The 20229-nt window shown below is 51.5% G+C and overlaps 8 protein-coding genes across 8 annotated transcripts; 4 read left to right on the top strand and 4 right to left on the bottom strand.

Annotated features, from left to right (window-relative positions):
• Positions 1-1763: 1763 nt before the first annotated feature.
• On the top strand, positions 1764-3683 carry PG998_012277 (uncharacterized protein; the record flags this gene model as incomplete). Its single annotated transcript, XM_066879093.1, has 4 exons — positions 1764-1947; positions 2043-2150; positions 2239-2425; positions 2525-3683. The coding sequence occupies 4 exons, from the start codon at positions 1764-1766 to the stop codon at positions 3681-3683; spliced, it is 1638 nt and encodes a 545-aa protein (XP_066725477.1).
• Positions 3684-6147: 2464 nt separating this feature from the next.
• On the top strand, positions 6148-7483 carry PG998_012276 (carbohydrate esterase family 16 protein; the record flags this gene model as incomplete). Its single annotated transcript, XM_066879092.1, has 4 exons — positions 6148-6457; positions 6603-7269; positions 7333-7364; positions 7416-7483. The coding sequence occupies 4 exons, from the start codon at positions 6148-6150 to the stop codon at positions 7481-7483; spliced, it is 1077 nt and encodes a 358-aa protein (XP_066725476.1).
• Positions 7484-8009: 526 nt separating this feature from the next.
• PG998_012275 (uncharacterized protein) lies at positions 8010-8615 on the bottom strand (the record flags this gene model as incomplete). Its single annotated transcript, XM_066879091.1, has 3 exons — positions 8010-8111; positions 8182-8287; positions 8380-8615. The coding sequence occupies 3 exons, from the start codon at positions 8613-8615 to the stop codon at positions 8010-8012; spliced, it is 444 nt and encodes a 147-aa protein (XP_066725475.1).
• Positions 8616-9562: 947 nt separating this feature from the next.
• On the top strand, positions 9563-9804 carry PG998_012274 (uncharacterized protein; the record flags this gene model as incomplete). Its single annotated transcript, XM_066879090.1, has 2 exons — positions 9563-9567; positions 9615-9804. The coding sequence occupies 2 exons, from the start codon at positions 9563-9565 to the stop codon at positions 9802-9804; spliced, it is 195 nt and encodes a 64-aa protein (XP_066725474.1).
• Positions 9805-10808: 1004 nt separating this feature from the next.
• Positions 10809-11012, bottom strand: PG998_012273 (uncharacterized protein; the record flags this gene model as incomplete). The annotated part of the gene is made up of 1 exon (XM_066879089.1): positions 10809-11012. The coding sequence occupies one exon, from the start codon at positions 11010-11012 to the stop codon at positions 10809-10811; it is 204 nt and encodes a 67-aa protein (XP_066725473.1).
• Positions 11013-11147: 135 nt separating this feature from the next.
• Positions 11148-11518, top strand: PG998_012272 (uncharacterized protein; the record flags this gene model as incomplete). Its single annotated transcript, XM_066879088.1, has 2 exons — positions 11148-11344; positions 11383-11518. 2 exons carry the CDS (start codon positions 11148-11150, stop codon positions 11516-11518), a joined length of 333 nt encoding a protein of 110 aa, XP_066725472.1.
• Positions 11519-12968: 1450 nt separating this feature from the next.
• On the bottom strand, positions 12969-15490 carry PG998_012271 (uncharacterized protein; the record flags this gene model as incomplete). The annotated part of the gene is made up of 4 exons (XM_066879087.1): positions 12969-13536; positions 13618-14270; positions 14333-14873; positions 15045-15490. 4 exons carry the CDS (start codon positions 15488-15490, stop codon positions 12969-12971), a joined length of 2208 nt encoding a protein of 735 aa, XP_066725471.1.
• Positions 15491-18704: 3214 nt separating this feature from the next.
• On the bottom strand, positions 18705-19631 carry PG998_012270 (uncharacterized protein; the record flags this gene model as incomplete). The annotated part of the gene is made up of 3 exons (XM_066879086.1): positions 18705-19361; positions 19449-19522; positions 19595-19631. 3 exons carry the CDS (start codon positions 19629-19631, stop codon positions 18705-18707), a joined length of 768 nt encoding a protein of 255 aa, XP_066725470.1.
• Positions 19632-20229: the final 598 nt, after the last annotated feature.

Here is a 20229-nt window from a genome sequence, read left to right as displayed (position 1 = left end):
CTTGTATACGGGCTTCATTCAGTCCCTCAGAGTGACCTATGGTGACTTGGTCACTTGTCAAAAGCCACTTTTCCATAAACATGACTTTGCTCGCCAATCTACTCAGACATAGTCCCCCAAGTTCATTGAAGTGAAATTATCTCACGCAGTCTACTTATCCATTCAACCCTCGGAAGAGTATCACCAGGATTGACATCCCACTGGTGGAAATTGGCGATAGCCGCACCAGTACCCAGAAGCTTGGCCGTATTTAACAGCATGCTAATCTATTTACTTTGAAAGATAACTCTAGTGATGTTAGTTATACCGATAGATAGGGTTCGAGTATTAATAATAGTTATATAACTATAGAGTAAATAGTTAATTATCAAGTAAACACCGCCGGGGTTTGGCGCTTGTCCTGAATGTGGTAGAAATGGGAAGGAGAATAAACCACTTTCCACTCGCGCTGACTTGAAGCGACACCTGGAGAAGCAGCATAAGCTCACCCTGAAGGCTGTCAAGCAGATACTGGACGATTGCATTCCCAAGGTGCCAAAACCACGGCCCTTCTGCCCCGAGAAGGACTGCTCGCTGGAGAAGGACGGCGTTGCGCATGCCTTCAAGGAGAGCGATGGCTGGAGAAGGCTCAGGGCCCATCTATCCAAGGTAGAGGAGGATAGGGGCCATAGATAGAGCAAGGAGGAGGCGCTAAACGCCTATCCCACCAGTTTTAGAAAATGAACAACGCGAACCTGCGAAGTGTGCTGCGCTTCACGCAGGTCAGCCGCCGTGCCCACGAGCTGGTGGAGTCACTTGTGGCCTACCGACGAGTTTGTGACGACCTCATCGCCTTTCTTCGGTTTAAGTGGGATCGCCAAAAACTGATCATTCGCATCGTCACATGCAACGCCTGGCCATATCGCGAGTTTGTGGCTTTATACAGGCCCGGACCCCAAAACAATACAGGTTCGGTGTCTTCAACGTCCAATGTTGCTGTGATCAATGGTGTCCCGAGGTTACGTCCATGACTGTTCTCGACCCAGAGACAGGCAGTCTTCTCAGGCTTTACCACATACCAGAAAGGTAGGAAAAGAGACGAGAGTGATAAGCCAGAGTACATCAACTACATTGGGTGGGTGGGGCTTGCAAGAAATCATCTTGCATTTTGGTTTCTTCTTGAACCTTTAATAGATTAGTCAATGAGATTGAGACTAAACCATCGATCATCGATAAATGTGCATGCGGGATCAATGTAACCCTCCGTTTTGAACTGGCATTGCTTACTCGTGCGCTTACCGGTCCCCTTTCGTGGCTTGCATTGGGGGTGCTACCCCATGGAGGAGAGGGGAGGACAGCATATCGGTCAGGTGTTTTGCCGGATCTGTCGCCTAGCACGGTATGCTCGACTCAATGGAAGGACGAGATCCTCCAATTAAAGCCGTAGCGAGATGGTAGCGGGACAGAGCAGTAGAATCCTTGACCGGCTTGCGTCGTGCAAATCGTGCCTAAATACTTCATGTCTACTGTCGGGGTCTCTTGCCCGAAGCATATGCCCTTGGTAAACTAGGAATGACAATTGGTCAATGGTGTGTGTACTTAGATAGGTCGTAAGACGGGGGAGACAGCTCCTGGGGATGATGCATGTGCAGGGTTTCCCCAGGTCATACGTACTTGTCTCACATGAGGGGAATGATCCACGCCTAGACATATATATATATGTACTGACATACAGCCCTTCAGATGACATGCCAAGATTAATGTCTGCCTAAAGTGTCAACATCATGGCAGAATCTCACCAAGATGACGACCGTCACCAAACCACCGAATGGGCGGGGAAGTCCAACACTGGCGATGCCCAAGCAGGAAACATCGACGAACATGCGACTAGTGTCCGGGAGGCTCTCATGAACCACCGCTGGGCCGTCATGTGGTCACTCACGGTGTCGATGTCTGTTATTATGGAAGGTGAGTGTGCGTGCGCGCGCTACCAGCCGTCTCCTCTTCATATGTCGCTATACAGTACCCCGGCGCAATGAACTAACAATGAGACTCCTATTCAGGATACGACACAATACTGATGGGCAACTTCCTTGGCTTCCCAGCGTTCCAGAAGCAGTTCGGCGAGGACCACGGCGGAGAGGCTGGATACCAGGTGACAGCAGCTTGGCGTGAGTACTGAACAATCTCGCACGGAAACATAGAAACACCCAGCTCTGGCCGTTAATGTCGCGATATTTCACTGACAGAGGTTGCTAGAATCGGCACTATGGGGAGGTTCCATCGCCGGCTGCATCATTGGAGTTTTTATGAACGGCTATCTGATCAGCCACTTCGGGTTCAAGCGTGTCTTTCTGGCCTCGCTCCTTCTAATGACCGCTTTCATCTTCCCATCGTTCTTCGGGAAGACCCCGGCCGTCCAGACTGTGGGACAAGTTCTGTGCGGGTAAGTTGGCTATCCGATTGGCAGTTTCCTGGTCCAGACTACTTCTCACCCTTCTCAGTACAATATCAACTGACCTGTATTATCACCCAATCCCTCCAGCGTCCCATGGGGAATCTTCGCCACTATCGGCTCCGCCTACGCGTCAGAAATCCTGCCCCTGGCCCTGCGCCCCTATCTGACCGCATATGTGAACATGTGCTTCGCCATTGGCCAGTTCATCGGCGCGGGTGTGCTCCAGGGCCTGCTGCGGCGCGACGACCAGTGGTCCTACCGTATCCCCTTCGCCGTGCAGTGGGTGTGGCCGGTGCCGCTATTCGTTGCGTGCCTCTTCATGCCCGAAAGCCCATGGTGGCTGGTTCAGCACGGCCGGCTCGAGGAAGCCGAAAGGGTCCTACGGCGTGTGACTTGCGGGCCGCAGAGGGACAAGGCGCCGCAGACCCTCGCTATGATGGTGCACACCAACGCCATCGAGCACGAGATCGAGGCGGGGAGCTCGTATCTCGACTGCTTCCGCGGCAGCCACCGGCGCCGGACTGAGATCGCTTGTGTCTCGTTCGCGGGACAGGTCCTTTCGGGTTCCCAATTCGCGTATTCGGGAACCTACTTCTTCCAGCAGGCCGGAATGAGCGCCGACGACGCGTACAAGCTTGGTCTCGGCGGAACGGCCATCGCCTTCGTCGGGACGATTCTGTCGTGGTTCCTAATGCGGCGCGTGGGCCGGCGCACCATCTACTTGTGTGGCATGACGGGAATCGTGGTCTACTTGTTCATCATCGGCGTGCTCACCACAGGGGCGCGTAACAACGGCGTGGTCTGGGCGCAATCGTCACTGTGTCTCGTCTGGCTGTTCACCTTCTCTTTGTCGGTGGGGCCCATGGGCTGGACGATCCCAGCCGAAGTGTCGTCGACGAGGCTGCGTTCCAAGACCATATGCCTGGCGCGCAACCTGTACTACATAACCTTGCTGTGGGCCAACATCCTCGAGCCGTACATGGTCAATCCGACTAGCTGGAACTGGCGCGGCTACACGGGCTTCTTCTGGTGTGGCTGGGCGTCACTCACGCTGGCCTGGGCTTACTTTCGGTTGACCGAGACCAAGGATCGCACCTTCGAGGAGCTGGACCTCATGTTCGCCGCCGGGGTGCCCACTCGTCATTTCGCGGCATACCATGTAGACGCCTACGCCGAGGATCTGGCTGTCAAAGACCGGGTGACGATGGATGTGGACACGGTCAACAACAAAGGAACTGAGGCTTGAGCGGGCAATGTGCATGTTACTCCACATGCCTTACTAGTCGGAGGTATGAAGAAAGGCATTGGTAGCCACAAGAGTTTATACGCAAGTCAACCGGTGAAGAGGGTTGGCGTGATCGATGCCTGAATAGGTTGTGCGCATGGCAATTTGAAGACCGTTGAAAACAAGACATAACATGTACGGCTCTGAAAATAAACATGCCCAAATACTGTGTAGATGGAGAAAATATGCGGCACTGGCAAACATGTCAGTTCGAATGGAAGTAGAAGCGAGAGAAAAAAACTCTGAAAAAAACCCAGAAACTGGCAGCATTGTTCGTTGCACACGATTTGAGGGTGGTGATATTCTTGTGCAGAACCCAGCGACGCGACCGACGCATAGCACTTGGCTTGGTGGATGGTTCACGGTCCATAGGACGCAATACGTAGTGCTTTCTAGCATCGAAAATGACGGGCATCAAGGTACAGACAAATAATTTGGGATCACGGACCAAATGCATAGCCTTCGGATGGTGTCAAAAGCGTGTAGGATATTTTGTAGGATATTTCCAATGCAGGTCACTGCATTTTGGATTTGCCATCTTTAGGACACTTAAGGAATATTTTCTTCTATTGGATATCGATATGTTCGTCCGGGATGCTGCTGATTGCCCTGCTGCCAGCAAATCACAATCGTAGTTACGTACAGAACTTCCCAGGAGCGAGTATCGTCGTACCGGGACGTAGTGGCGGCGGCGGCGGACGGGTTGGAAAAGGCCGGCGTGTTTGGTTGAATGCTTCGTTTGGCTTCTCGGCTTTGTCAAAGGAATCGGTTCGCTAGGCGCCACGGCTGGAGGGGCATTCTGGCGGGACGTTCGTAAGATAATCTTGGGTTTCCTGCCATGCTCACGAGGCATGCACAAGGTATGGCGGACAGCAAGTTGACACATCAAGCCAATTGCGACGTTGAGATAATGAGCGCTGGTGTTGGTTACATGCGCCGTACCCAACTCGCGTCTTCAGCAACCATATGTAGACGAGGTCGACAGTAGCAGAAGGATTTGATCGTGGGAAAGCTTCTTCTTCGCCTCGTTCCGCGAAGGAACCAAGGAGATGAAAAAACAAGAGATCTCAAAAGAGATGAGGTTTCAAAAATTCCCTACCCGGCCGAAGCCAAGTAGGAGCGGTCTTAGTTTAGTTTTCAACTAGCAAAAACGCAATCTCGGACGAATCCTCACTGATATGCGTAAAGCCCGTGCACCAGGATGAAGAAGAAAAGAAGAAGAGAAGTCAGAGAAATAGGATGGGAACTGAGATATTTATACCATTTCCCAGAGGGCCAGAGTGGGTCACCTAAGCTGATTGCTGATTGCTGATTGCTGATTACTGATTGCACTTTTCGGTGGGGCCCCAAGCTCCTGCCACCAGCACAGCTAAACCATTGAATGGAAAAAGCTTCTGGTGCCTGAAAAGCTAAAGGCTGCTTTGTGATTGGCTGGTTGTTCCAAGGCAACCGCAAAGAACAGGCAATACACTAGGGCAGGTGCTGAAGCAGCAAGCAAATGTGTCACTGCTTCCAGGCTACCACCCACGCCTTGTGACTCAACAAAGATGGGAGGTTTGCCGCCTATTAGCATATCTACATAGAGGCGGCTCAGATGTTGATACCTGCCAGTCGTCTACCTGCATTACGTTGACTCGAGGTTAGCATTGGTCTACTGTCATTGAGGAAGGTGTAGATGAGGGACATGCTGGACATGCACCATAACTCAGCCTAATCTGCCCACAGCAGATCCAACATGGTCCATATCCAACAACATCCAACTCCCTTTTGCATATCTAGCCCTGCGATCCTGTCCGCCATTGGCGGAAATACCAAAATCAAGCATTCCAGACCCAGCCTGGCTGCTTGACGACCAGATCCACTCCGAGCTCTCCTCCAATGCACCCCTCATTCTCCCCCGCCATGCTCTACCAAACATACTGGATGGAGCACAGTAGTGATGTGGATGATGCGATTTGTTCCCATGCCTGACCCGGCACTACCTCTGAGGTTGAGAGACACTGCTACGTGGTAGACTGTCTGCTGAATGACGACTGGAGGATTTGCTGTTGTCTTTCCCTGAGGGCTTAAGTCAATGCGAGAATTTTTGCTGTTTCGCTCAGCTTTCCATGCTGCTCTGGATCCTAAACTCAACATGCGCGAGCCCTCCCGCCTACCGTCCATGACGGCAGGACTAGCTTTTGGCGATTCGCCGTCACCTTGCTTACAGTGCCTGCAGCTAGTGTGCCGCTTCCGGCTGAATGGGATTCAACCAGGATTAGATCATAAGGTAGTGATCACATCCTTCGAGGACGGGAGAGCGAATTATGGATGCACACACGCATATAAGATGGTGCCAGTGTACCCAGCTAAAAGCGAATCCGGGATGCCGTGGTAGCATTAATCTACCTCTGTTCCTATCCTGTTGCTTGGTAGCCCACCCAACATGCGTCTTTTATTACCGACGATCGCTGCCGCCGGCATGGCCGCAGCCACCTATCCCAGTGGCAAGCCGCCGTTCGTCGTGGAGAATGTCGTGGCTTTTGGAGACAGCTACACGGACGCGGGCCGCCTGTCGGCCTACATCACCAACAACGGTTCGACGCCGCCGCCCGCTACCGACACATCCACCGGCAACTTCACGTCGACCGGTGGATACGTCTGGGGTCAATTTGCGACGCAGGAGCTGGGCGCCAAATTCTACGACTACGCCGGTATAAACTCTTTGACTACTTTTCATCTACTTTCTGTGCTTAGTGAATCAATCGCAATATTCATTTTTCTTTCGTTTGATGCTAGCTTGTTAGCTGTCTGCCTGTTCTTATTTGAAAGCCTTCGGATGGATCCTAATGCGTTCATCTCACAGTGAGCGGTGCTTTTTGCTCCAATAACATATTTGAGCGGTACTTGGTCAACATCAACCGAACTTTCCCTCGGTGCTGGAAGATGAGATTCCCTCATTCGTTGAGGACGTGGCCTACGTGAACGCCACGACGGGCACCAACACCTTCTACCCGAATCGCGCCGCCGACAACACCGTCTACGCCCTCTGGATCGGCACCAACGACCTGGGCGGCGACGCCTTCCTGACCGACTCACAGCACACAGGCCTCACGATGACCGACTTCATCGACTGCATTTGGCGCGTCTTCGACGCCATCCACGCCCAAGGGGGACGTCATTTCGTGCTGTTGAACCAGGCGCCCCTCGAGCGCTCCCCGCTGTACGCGGCGCCCCAGAACGGCGGTGCGGGCGACAACCACTACTGGCCCGACAAGACACGCCACTGCAACAACACTGAGACCGAACAGAAGATACTCGAGTACACCACCAACGTCAACACCATGTTCGACTACGGCGCGCCCTTCCAGCTTCTCGTCAACAAAACACGCCGCTGGCCCGAGACATCCTTTACCGTCTTCAACGTCCATCAGCTCATGCTCGATATCTACAATGAGCCCGAGAAGTATCTCGATGCGCCCGCTAACGCTACGGGGTACTACCACCACTGCGATGTGGATAACAAGGATTGTGCGAATTCGCAGAATTCACTTTCGTCATTCATGTGGTTAGTAGACGCAAAGAATTCGGCGTCCTAATCAGGAGAATTGTTGCTAAATTGAAACATTAGGTACGATGAGCTACACCCATCAGAGAGAACCGGTAAGCATCTCTATCCTTGAATCTCTATATTCTGATCTAACATGCGCGCAGATGAGATCATCGGGAAAGAGTTTGTCAGAGTGGTTAGGGGTAATTCCAGTTATGCTACGTACTGGTGATTGTGAGACCACCGTATTAGCAAGTTTAATCAGAGAAATATCACTTAACGATCGCATAACAATACATTTGCGGCAACGCAACCTATATCAAACCAACCTATTCAAGAAGGAAGAATCAATGTACACGACCTAACTATAGAAGCATGATGACCGTCATACATCAATGGGGGAAAGTCGGAGTTGAGGTGACTATATAATATACAAACTAAAAAGCTTTCCACAAAGTCCCTACTCTTACCGATAAGGGGATACAAATGTGAGGAGTGGTCAACGTTTGGGCCCTGGGTAGTTTATAAGGTATATATCACTAACACTTCCACGATCTGAATAATAAGTAGCTATCAGAGGTAAATGCTATATTCAGCTAATAGGTATTTCAGATAACTGAGATACTAAACGAGTGTATTTCTGTCAGGTTGACAGCTTAACATCGATTCGAAATAACAAGACAAATAGTACTAAACGAATGTTCAATAAGTGCAATGAAAATGAAAAGGCAAGCTACGTGCATCTGGACAACCCTTTTCTAGCAACCCGTAACGCGGTCGATCTTGATCATGCAGCCATTAGACATAGTCTCTCGACCGCAGTGCTTGCAACCCTTGTTCCGAATATTTTTGTAGGACGTCTGTCAAGAGAGAGAACATAATCAGCCATGTCAATCCCATTTGCCGACGGTTATATAGGTCTTTACTTACCTGGAGCTGGGAGCCAGTAGCCTCACAATGGCCGCCGCTGACGAAGACTCCGCATGTACCACTGCAGGTACCACTAGCCCCCTTGTTGTCACCGGTGCGGTAAACGCTGCGTGTTGGTAGACACTTGTTAGCAAAGGAATAGTCCATTAAGCGTTTCAAGAGGGGGAGAAGTAAGTTGATGGGCAAACCGTTGCTCACTTGTTGGGCTGGATCTGGCGGAATGCATCATCGCAACTGCCACCAAGTCTTTCACAGAATGCGGACCCCTTGCAGTCCACGTCTCGAGCCTCCAAGGCGTCACCGCGGTCGCGCGACGCAAGTGCTGCGTTCTTGGTCTCCTGGCCGTTGTCGAGACGGATAGAGTCAGGGGCAGGGCTGGCAAGGCCAAGCGCCAGGAAGGAAAGGAGGGAAACAATCTTGATGGATGAGTACATGGTGAGTGGTGGTGATATCTTGGCTAAATAGAGCCTGTATGCTTTTGTGAACCTTTGTGGGAATGGGTAAAAGGGTGTGATGCTCAAGTGAGTTGTTTAGAGGATGAAGAGGAAGATTGACAATATTGAGGCCCTACCACAGGTTTTATATCCATCAATACGGGCCCCAGGCCTCCCTGACAGACACCAAATCACATGATATTATCTATCTATTTACATCTAGACTATTTTCAACTTTACTTCTCTCCAATTCTGCCCTCGTAGTGACTGGCTAATTCTCCTGATGAGACCCGGCTGAGTTCTAGTTTTTACACTTATTATAGACTATATTGAGTTTCCTTCCAGAGCCGAACATAGTAAGCAATTCCCATGAGTGATTATTCTCATACTTTTGTTTGCTTTTTGGTAATATATTACTATAATATAGCACATATTCGATGCCACGTACGACAGCAACACCAAAAGTGCAAACATGTGGCTTATAGTTACACCGATATTAAACTCACGTCAGAGTCCTTTCAGCTTCTAAACCTCGTTGGTGATTTGGATCTTGCGTCTTGTGTGACCGCAGCCTTAAGGCCAGCCAATCCAATATCCACAGGAATTACACAACATTGTTCGTGTTTAAAGTCGGCATACAGCATTCACTTGACGATATAATTTTAGTCGAACTCAATTTCAGATAAGCAGACAAGGTTTGTAACACAGCCTCGCTGACTAGCAAGAAAGAACATATTCTTAAGCTACAAGAGCCCAGCCTACCCCTGATCTTCCAACCCTCAATGTCCGATGCCGGATGACTGGGACTGACTGGCATTTCGTCCATCCGCAGCCTAGGTTTTTGAATCTTCGTCCCAAGAAACCCATCCGCCACCGGGCCCAACACTAAGAAGAATACGGGTTTGTTTGGCGTGCTCGAAGGCAGACGTCGGATGGCGAGCGACATGATGACGTATGCCGACAAGGCTTGGGCGCCCAGGAGCTGAACAAGTCTGACAGCTTCCAAGACCCCGTTGCCTGGCACAAGCGCATGACCAGGACCTCCTTGTGGTGGCGCAGTATGGAGCTCCGGTTGAGTCTCGTGGACGATGAGGGGCTACAGTGGAACGGCATATCCAAGGGTGTCACGAACTCCCAGGGCTGTGAGGCTATGATCAAGGCAGAGCAGAAGACGGGCCACCTGGGGTGACAATGGGCAGTTTCAAAATCGCAACCGGTACAAAAATTGAATAAACAAGCCACATCAGATAGAGCTCTGTACACACGGCCACCTCCATCGTTGTGCCTGAGGCGGTCATACTTGCAGTCTTCTTACCTGTTCCTCAGCAACAATAGACTTGGTTTGATAAGATTGGAAGTGGCGCAGTTTAACTAGATGCCAACTCCGTTGAGTATTAAAGATTGTCCAGCTTAGAAGTTGGTATCAATAAACTCAGCCCTGGAACACCAGAACCTCGTAGCCTTTGTACGTGCCCCTTATCAAACCCAAACCGCTGATGCTAGGTCCTAAAATCATTCAGAAGCCCTATCTCCATTACACGAGCCAGCCGGCGCAACCTGCTGTTTCCGAAGATGTGAAACGAATAATCGACCGCAAGTCAGAGAGAGACGACGCGTCAATCTTGAGTCCACCTGATCCGGGCCGCCTCGCTGAAGATCCTGCACATTGGCCGCTTGACGTGCAGGGGTGTATCCCATAATTAACTACCTTCAATCAATATGAACCAATTGGTCCGGCTTAAGCACAGAAAAAAAAACCTAGTACGAAGAGGGTTCGACAATGGGCGACGGAAGTCGCTCAGGGCTGGCACAGCATGGACCATTTGCAAGTAAATGCCACCATGCCATGGCTCGACAGCATTGCATAATCCCCCGTCGAATATACGATCAGCATCCCTTAAAGAATCATTAGACACTTGAATTTGCCGAGCAGAGCGTTCATCGTTCATCAAATCCGCTTACGAACTTGCCATCCTAGCGACCAACCATTGCGCCACGGTCTTCGATCCTAATAGGACTCCTGAGGAGTTTCAATTCTTCGTTAGAGCTGTAAGTGTCTTACCCCAAGACTCCGATTTTATGAGGATAATGGTGAGCTGATCTAGCTTGCACATAGGGGGTGAGGCATCCAAGTTACGTCAACAACTTCAACACGTGGGGCCGCATACTGGAGACCAAGTAATCCGGGAAATATTAAATACACGACGAGAGTTTGATCTTCTCACGGAAACCAACGACATAAAGGAGGAGCTCGAGATCATTGGGCGGGTCCTTGTCCACGAGAAGGACGTGAAAAGCAAACTCGAGGCCATCTGCAGAAAGCTTGGTCACAATACGCATCACTTTGTCCATGATGGCGGTTTCATGTTCAAGGAGAACGATGGAATCGAAAGTCATCTCGAGAAGATCGATTCTATGAAAAAGAGGGCCGACAGGACGCATGAGACGGTGAGCGGGCTCATCTAACCCTATATCCTACCAACCAACTCTTCCCAGTCGTATACTCGCTAGTGTTATTGCTGACTAACTGACATGCTTCTTCCCCAGCTTTCCTATCTGCTCAGTCAGAAACAGAAGCGAGCCAGCTACGAGGGGGCATTGACATCGGTCTTGTATGCCCGGCAGCGGGCCAAGATAGCGGTGGAGTCCGCGAGGCAAGGAGAAACACTCACACTCTTCACTGTCGTGACTATAGTATTCGTGAAACCAACTGATACCCCGCGTACATGGTACCTGAAAACAATAGTTAGCCAACAGTGTCTTCAAGTTACCCTTTAACCTTTATGGCGGCCTTCTTCGCCATCAACATTGGTGTATTTCCAACAAACAGCGATGGAAAGCTGGAGCTGGGCTACGTTCTTAAATACATGCGTGAGTCATTGTTTCGGTTTCCTCTAAACTGATGCATTGTCTTACTTTCTTTGCTTTTTCTTCTCATCTCGGAGTGCTAACCTTACATGTCTGTTAACTATTATCTTTCAGTTGGCATATCCGGTCGACTTTCTGTACCGTTTGGCTTTTTAACTTTTAGCCACGACCGGATCGCTGGCTGGGCCGCGTACCTCGCGTACAGAATGATGAGTAATTTCCAATATCTGCTGGTGATTGGCCATCACTACCATGCTCTTGGCGGTCATCTGGACTGGACCGCTACGGGACGAGGTCAAGGTCGGGGCGACGGCTCCTACCATCCTCGTGGCGCTGTGTGTGGTCTTGGTCATCTGGATCAGTTGTGTGACTACTCTCGCTTTCCAAAAGGAGACAGACAGATACTAATGCTTGGACACTTGCATTCAAGTGTTCATGTTATATATGTAATTTCCACACCTCTCCCAAGCCTTAGTAACCTTACTTGTTATCACCTCCGCAAGACTATGGGGAGCTGGACTATTCGTCCCATGGTTTATAATGAGTTGCACTACTTTTGGTCGGGAGCATGATAAATCGACTAACTTCCATTCAGTATTCCAGGCAGTGACGCTCTAGTCCCAACAAGCAAATGATATCACACGACTGGAGCACGGCTCTGAATAGCCCGGACAGCTCATGGGTCTTCCATCAAACGTCCTTACGAGCACTCGGATCCAGGCAAGAACCTAGCCATTCCTTCGTCTCCCCCGTACGCCCAATCCGGATGATGATCGCTTATGGACGCTGATTCGCCACAGTTACTCACTTGGCAGCAGCAAATCTCGGAAAGTATGTGTGGGGGCATTAGATATTACAACGTTCTCGGAAATGCCTTTGAATCCCAAACCTCGGACCGGCCGTCCAATACATCCCTCTTTGGAGGGCAACCCCACACCTTTGAGGATCATGATGCTGGTTCAATGGAGGCATAAGCATGACTGGCGTCTGACGGGGGTTGAGATCCTAAGAAGCGAGCTAGCACCCAGCTGGAAACAAGGGTCTGTCAGACATACGACAACAGAGGACATTGAGAAATGTCACATTCGACTCCTTATCCAGCCAAATATCGCCAAAGAAAGCACAATATGAATGGTGTGAAGACATTGTATCGTATTTGTTGTATTGAATGTATAGTAGACCGCCAACCCTTTTGAGGGTATGGCCGGTGAGTCTGGGTATAGTGTTCCCAGTTTTGTGTGTCCGCTGTCTAGTGTAGAATAAGATAAAACTGACTTTGGTGATCGGCCGTCGACTCCATCATACTTGGTGATCATAAGTACCCTATATATACAAAATGGCAGGAACCTAAAATGCTAGAAGAAAATAGTGAAGCCCTGAAGAGGTCCTATGTATTGCGCCCCTCGCTGATATCATGAACAAATTAATAACCAAAACATTGGAAACCACAGCCATCTCTCTCCGTCTCTCATTCTCTCCTCAGAGTCACACGTCATCTACCGTGGTCAAGGCTTTAATGAGTATCGCCTCCTTGACTGCCGAAAGGATGTACTGCATGGCGGCCTCACCGCCGCCATCGACCGTCATGCTGCAAGGAGAGATGAAAAGCCGCTCCAGGTTACGGGCCTGAAACCCCTTGAGGACCTCGTCGGCCGCCTTGGGGATGTTGACGTTGTCGCGAGGGTTGGCTGTGTTGCGAACAGTCCAGAGCGGGGGAACGTTGAGGAGCAAAATAATGGACGCCGCGGCAAACCATTGCGAGTTGACGACAGCGTTGAGAAGCTCCATGGTGTCGCGCATCACGTCGGGTTTGTCGTACTCTTCCAAGTCCACCACGAACACGACGAAGCGCGCCTCCTCGAACTGGTGGATCCACTTCTTCCACTTGCCCGTCAGGCCGCCAATGTCGAGGAAGTCAACGCCGAGCTCCCTCTCGCGGATGTCCGTCTTAGTAATGCCTCCGGTTGTTGATGCGAATGTAGTGGCGTATATAATGTCCATCCCCGTAGGGACGTAATCCGGCATGGTTATCCGACGTAATGAGGAAAAGAAACTGTGAGTGCCAGGTCAGTTGCAAGCCCCGATAGTATGAGAACGAATCTGACACGGATCCTATTCGTGAGATGAGACTTACTATTCAGCAGCTCTGGGCCACGAAATGTCCTTCACCTCTTTTGCCAAAGTCGCGGATGGAGACGGTTTTACCATGCTTGCGATATGAGGATCCTGGAGGATGTTCTCTAACGCACTGTAAAACCTCTCGTCCAACTCATCGGGTAGCCCGGTATCAATGTCGTTTATGCCGCCAGTGTAATAACTTTCTAATACTTCCACATAGGCCCAGAGATATCTTGCATGCGTGTTGACCTGCTGTTGTCGCATCTCCCTGATCAGCTTGTGTGTGAATTTCCTCACCAGCTTCAAAATCATTATCCGGTAGTCGTAAAGCTCCTGACTAGTCCAGGATTTGGACTTGTCGAGCATCTTGGCTGCTGTCAATATGTGTAAACGAGAGTCCGATCCGAAAAGCAGTGCCTTGTATTGTTGCTGCTGCCTCTCCTTCCTGTAGTCTTCTTTCAAAGCGCTGTCGATGGCGAGAGACCGCTTCTGGTCCTCGCTCTTTTCGCGCCTCTTGCGCAGTAGTTTCCACTTGCTTTTGGCGGACATGACACTATTCGTGCGGGCGGGCGCGAGCCAGCTGCCCGGGCGAGACGAGGTAGGCGTGGAAGACCTCTCCGACGAGTCATCTGGGAACTTGTCGCTGGTGGGGGTGCCATCAACGAGATACTTGTCGTTCGTATTAGAGGGGAGGATAGTGGGGATGTGATGAATTTCTCCTGTGTCTCAACCGGATCGACAACAATCTTCCCGTCTTCCTCCTCCTCGCGGGGGAAGATGATGAATTTGTCATTCGGCTCAACTTCTGCCTGCTCCTCTTGAATCGGTTCGGCGATAAACTTATCGCCATTTAAGACAGGCGACAGCGCGCTGTACCGCACACCATTCCCGATGATACCATTCGTGTTGGAGGCAACGGCGGAACTCTCGCCGTTTTGGACGGGATGCTCCTTGACGTCGGCGAGTGACTGTTGCCAGTTGGGGTCTGTAGGCGGTTGGTATGGTGGGGCTGCTTCCGTCGAGTTCTGGATCCAGGTCTCGTAGATCCTAGACACGACAGGGCCGTTGCTGAAGTCGGATTTTAGCGACGGTCTCGGAGTATTGGGGAAGCCAGGGCTGGTGACCGCTGTCGACGAAGATGGTGACGACGTGATCATGTTTGGGTCTGAGTAGCGGGGCGCAAACAGGGCAGAGGTGTCTTCTTCTATCGCCTGCAATGCGCGCTTGGTCTGGGGTTGATCGAGCAGTTCTTTTTGTTGCGATATGGCAGCGCTGTAAAGCCCACTCCCGTCAATCAGCGACAAAGTCCGACGGGGAAATGCATTCATTACATATATGTGGTGTTCGGATGCAAGGCAGACGACATGAGAACTAGCGGGTACCAACAGACAGGCGGGCAAGACCAGAGATGGAGGTGCAAGAATCAGTGAAAATCAAACTCACGAGTTAAATGCGCCTAGGAGAAACATCAACGCTGTTGTTTGCTGTTGAATCATGGGCTGCGACTTCTTCAGATTCCGCATGCGCATCAATCGGGCGAACTTGTTGGGCATGTTCTTGCCGACGGTGCACTGGTGGATTAGGCTGACGTCGGAATCGACATTGGCGATGAGCAGGCGGCAGCAGATGAGGCAGCGGTCCAGGTCCATGACGAGCTGCGAGTGCAGCTCGGGGAAGCCCACGGGCGACGCGGAGAAGCCATCGATCCAGTCCTTGATCTGGCCGAGGGCGGTTCGCAACGTCGCGAGTTGATTCTCGAGCAGGAGCACCGTCAGATCGGCGTCCTGCCATTGTCCCCGCACCTCGGTCGTATTGGAGATGGTCCTGTCGAGCGCATTGAGCATGCTCGATAACGTGCTAGCCGTGGTTAAAATAGTAAGTGGATCCATGGCTCAGGCACTTAAAACAATTAACTTCATAGAGGAAAACGGCCGGGGCAGAAAAAGGAAGACGACAACTCTCGCGATGCATCCAGTTCGTCCGTCTGATGTTGAGAAACTAGCCAGTTGTCCAAGGTAGAGTGCTAAGTATGTATGTAAGATGCAGGTATCAATAGACACTTCGGATGAAAGTGGCAGAAATGGACGGATGGCAAGGGACAAGGGGGGTGGTAGGAAGAGGAGAAGAAAGTGCAGGGAGAGTGCAGGCAGTCAGACCAGTAAATGAGAGATGGAGCCGGCAGGTTACAGTCGAGGCAGGTGGTGTGCCAGGAAATGGAGCTGCTGACGTTTGAGGGATCAATACAGTATGCAGGGCATGCAGGTGGCAGCCACCGGAGCGAAGGGCAAAGCAGGCGAGAGAGGGGAGGGAGACGCAGACTGCGCAAAGCCGTCGTCGAGTGCTGTGCCGCTCCCAGAACTCCTGCGCAATTGTCTGGGCGCGGATCGTAGCCCGAAGAAGTTGTAGGGGCAGTGCGACCACTGGTCCAGTCATATCACGGAATGGTGCTAAAAATACTGCCTGGGAAGGTTATTAGTACCACGCAGATGGATCATGGACGGGCGGGCATGCAGCAGATGCGTCGATGCAGATGGAAGCCAACAAAATTGGGGGCTCTGGGTCTTTAGGTCCCGAAATATATCCAACCCTATCTATACCTGAGCTTTCGCGGCTTCATGTCGTTGTTGTTGTTTGGTTGCTGTTGGTGGTTCAGTTTCAGTCAGGCTTCGCCGCAGTCAGCCAGTGCTTGGAAAACAGTGGTCGGGACCTGCCGACTCCATTATCCACAAATCGGATACGCGCCCGGGGTGACCCCGAGCAAGATATTCCGTCAGCAAGGTGGTCGAGAGAGAGTGTGTGTGCAAGCGAAAGAACGAGAACGAGAGCGAGAGCTCCCTATACGTTACTTTCCTAGCATGTAGTCTTGTTCATGAACCAAAGCTCGCTCAAGCGACGTCACTTGCCCGCGCAAAGCAGGCGGGTTCAAAGGACTTGTTCTGTTGCAGATTGTTGAATATCAGACCCCCACCATCAGGCAAACGAGGTTGAGAGCTTCCGGATGCGGCGTATGAAGATGAGCAATCATTTTCCACATTAAGCGCCACTTGGACCCTGACGTCGGCGTCGGGTGGCAGGCTATTAACACCACAAGGATGGCGCCCATTCTCATCCGACCGGCGGTTGGTGGGCAAGACAACGGGACGATCCTCTCGACTTGGAGAGCCCATCCATGCCGCAGCACTAAAGAACGGCGCCGCGCCACACCCCGCATATTAGTATGGGCTTGATGTGTAGCGAGCGAGCTCTGTTCCAGACTCGAGTTCGCGACGCCTCTCCCGCGGGCGGCTATTCGAAATACCCCCAAATAATAAGGCGTTGTGAGTTGGGACTTGGAGCACAGGATATGCTGTGGACGTGGTACGCAATCTAGGGCTGAAGGGGTGGAGGGGGCCGAAAACGGGCGCAGCAGCTATGTTTGGTGTTTGTCTGCCGCTACAGTGCGCAGGGCGTATGCGCGTTCGTCTAATACGGGCTTACAATGACGTTGTGCGCTGGTGAGACATACACTTAAGCCCGTCGGTCGGTAGGTATTTTCAATCTAGCGCTGTTCTTGCCTTGCCTCAGCTAGCTGTGTGCCGTCTGTCACTCAGAGAGTGTGTGCGTATGTCTCTATCTCTCTCTTTGCAGATAGTAAAAGGTGCCAAGGTGTATGTAACCAACCACGTGTGTTACACAAAGACAGACGGTAGGATTCTGCCATATGGCAGTCCTGCACATCATTGCCTAACGCGGTATTCTTCAGTAACTGTTCCCGAGTTCGTGTTGTTTAGGCGAACGAACCCTCTGGCGGCCGTGCGTGGCTTGCGTGGGTTGGGGTGGGTTGCAGAAAAGCAGGCCTGCACGTTTCGCTTCACTCACACAAGTTTCCCCCCGCGGCGGATTTCCCTCCTAATCGGGGTTTATCACACCAAGCCCTGAAGGGCAATCGGGCATCTGGCACGTCCTCGCCTTCGCACCAAGCCTCTTGTGGACTGGGCCGGGCAACTTGGCAGGGCAGTAGCAGGGGGGGATGTCGAAAAGTCCTAGGCACAGACGTCGAATGTAACATGAGCGATTGGCTGGTTGGGGAAGGTCGTCGTCGGCTGTCAACCATCAATCAGCTATGTCTGCATCTACCCGTCTAATTCACGCCTTCGGAGCTGGACGGCCAGATCGAGTAAATGGCCTGGAGAGCTCAAAGGATTCGGTGATATCATGTCGCGCGTCACTGTCGTCCTATTGGAGAACGAGCCTCACGGAATGAAATGCAGTCCTGATCCCCAATGCGCGTACCCTTGTTCCATCACAGGGAATAAAATAGTGCCTGGATCCTGACCCGCTGCCCGCACCTGCGCACCAACACTGCACTTGCTCCGCATTTTCGCTATGGCCTAAAGCTTTAGGCCTGAAGTCCGGCTGAAGCTTGCCCGCCATCCGCTGTCGTCTGAAGAACGCCGTTTTGCGCTTAAGTTAGTCAGATAGCATGAATTGACACAGCACGTGGCGTGGGATGCTGATCCCAGCACGTACTGCGTAATCAGCCCAATTAAAGATGGAATGCCTTGCGAACTGGAATGCTCCAGCGCAAAAAGAAACCGAGCTGGCTGAATGCAGGAGTGATTGAAAGACCAAGTGCAGCAGCTCTTTCCCTCTTGCCCTACCCGCACATGCGGCGCAGTTGCGCGTCCCTGGTTCCTGCATGGCCTGCTTCAAGGAGGATAGCGCATAAAGGGCTATAGCGGCTCTAGACTCAGATGGGATTCAAAGGATCGATTTTCATCCCGAGCCGCCCGGGATCGTCGGTGCCGAAAAGGGACGTCTCTGACGTAGTCGAAATCGGTAGAATTCTCCGAGGCCTCTCGGAGGAATTTGATGTTGTATCAGAGGTAGCAAAGTTTAGGATGTAACCTGCACTCGAGCGGGTTGTCTCTGTTGAGCTAGCCTGGTTTGAATCGTAATACCAAAAGGGAATAGGAAATATCCCGAATAGTGAAGACAACCTTGACATATGGCTTGGAATGTGTATAGAATATCACTGCAATGTCTCTTTACGGGCTGCGCAACTCCTAACTCTTCGTTGTAAAAAAAGTATATACTGGAACATGCACTTTATCCTTTTCCATCTCAGGGCCATCCAGCACCGCCATCGACAGGAATCAGCTGCCCCGTGACGAACCCGGCATCCGGGCTCGCGAGCCACGACACTGCACTAGCCACCTCCCTCGCTGTGCCCTCGCGCTTGATATGCATGATGCCGAAGAGCTTGTCGTAGACCGGAGACCCCTTCATGGCCATATCCGTGGCGATAGGCCCCGGTGCCACCACGTTGATAGTAATACCCATGGGTCCCAGCTCCTGGGCCATCGAGACCGTCATGGTGTTCAGCGCGCCCTTGGACGCGCTGTAGACGGTCAGCATCTGGTGGCCCATCTTGGCTATATTGCTGCCGATATTGACGACCCGCCCGCCCGGTTTCGTTAGGTATGGCAGCGCGGCTTGGATCAGCAGGAAAGGGGCCCGCACGTTGGAGTGGAAGACGGCGTCCCACGCGCTTAGTTCCACGTCTGCGATGCCTGTAGAGGGGATGTTGATACCCGCGTTGTTGACGATGATGTCGATAGTGGAGGTCTGGAATGCATCCAGGGTATCTTGGACCAGCTTGGTACCAAAGTCCGCGCTGCCGGCGTCTGCTTGGATAGCGGCGGCTTTGACACCCATGCTTTGTAGGGTTTTGACTACGTCCTTTGCTCCCTGTTCAGATGAGGCGTAATGGACAATAATCTATATCAGGGCAATAAAATATCAGTATCCCATGTTAGAAACGAAAACGTTTGGTGGTTTCAACGAGGACAAAGTTGTTTGACTTACGTTGGCACCTTGTTCGGCGAGGGCTACTGCAATGGCGGCGCCGATCCCGTTGGGCCTCGAGGCTCCAGTGACGACTTAAGATTTGGACCGTCAGTAAATGTATCTTCTCAAAATGCGGAAGGGGTAAGGTGTGAGATGGCACGTACTGGCGGTCTTGCCGCTTAGCTGACCTTGTCCTGCCATTGCGGTTGATGGTCGTCGGAAAACGGCAGGCAAAAGTGCGATATCTTGATTTATGAAAGTAGTCTTTAATTGGAGTCAAATGATCGAATATTTGTGTTAAAGCGTCCTTCTGTCGATGGTGTTCTGGTTCAGTTACCCCAAAAGATGCGGCCTGGGCCTTTCCTACTTATACCAAAGACATCTGGCCTAGCTCTCCATTTGCCGTCGAATGCGACCCCGAGATGTGAGGGGTTTGGGGTCCTACATACGTACATCACCGCCAAGCTGGTTACGAATGGAACCCTATGAGTTGAGATTGTTAAGCATAGCGACCAGACCCTGAGAAAGTCATACGGTATATCGCGCCGAAGAAGTCCCAGGAATGACAAATAAGCATGCCCGCTGCTTTTTTATGGATAGAGATAGTTGGAACGCAAAAGTAGTGGAAACATGTCGATATATATGCTTTCAAATCATGGTTGCGCTCTGTTAGCCAGGTCGTGGGTGATTATTCGCCCGACGCAATACGTTCATCACGATCCGCCCAGGTAGTTGTTAGTAAGACGGTCCCACAGGAGCTTCACCCCACTAAAACCGAAGCTTGACACCTACGGGGCAA

Source organism: Apiospora kogelbergensis (assembly GCF_038363985.1).
Source record: "Apiospora kogelbergensis strain CBS 113332 chromosome Unknown utg000008l_segment0_segment0, whole genome shotgun sequence".
NCBI lineage: Eukaryota > Fungi > Ascomycota > Sordariomycetes > Amphisphaeriales > Apiosporaceae > Apiospora > Apiospora kogelbergensis.
This window is presented reverse-complemented; position numbering and strand designations above follow the sequence as displayed.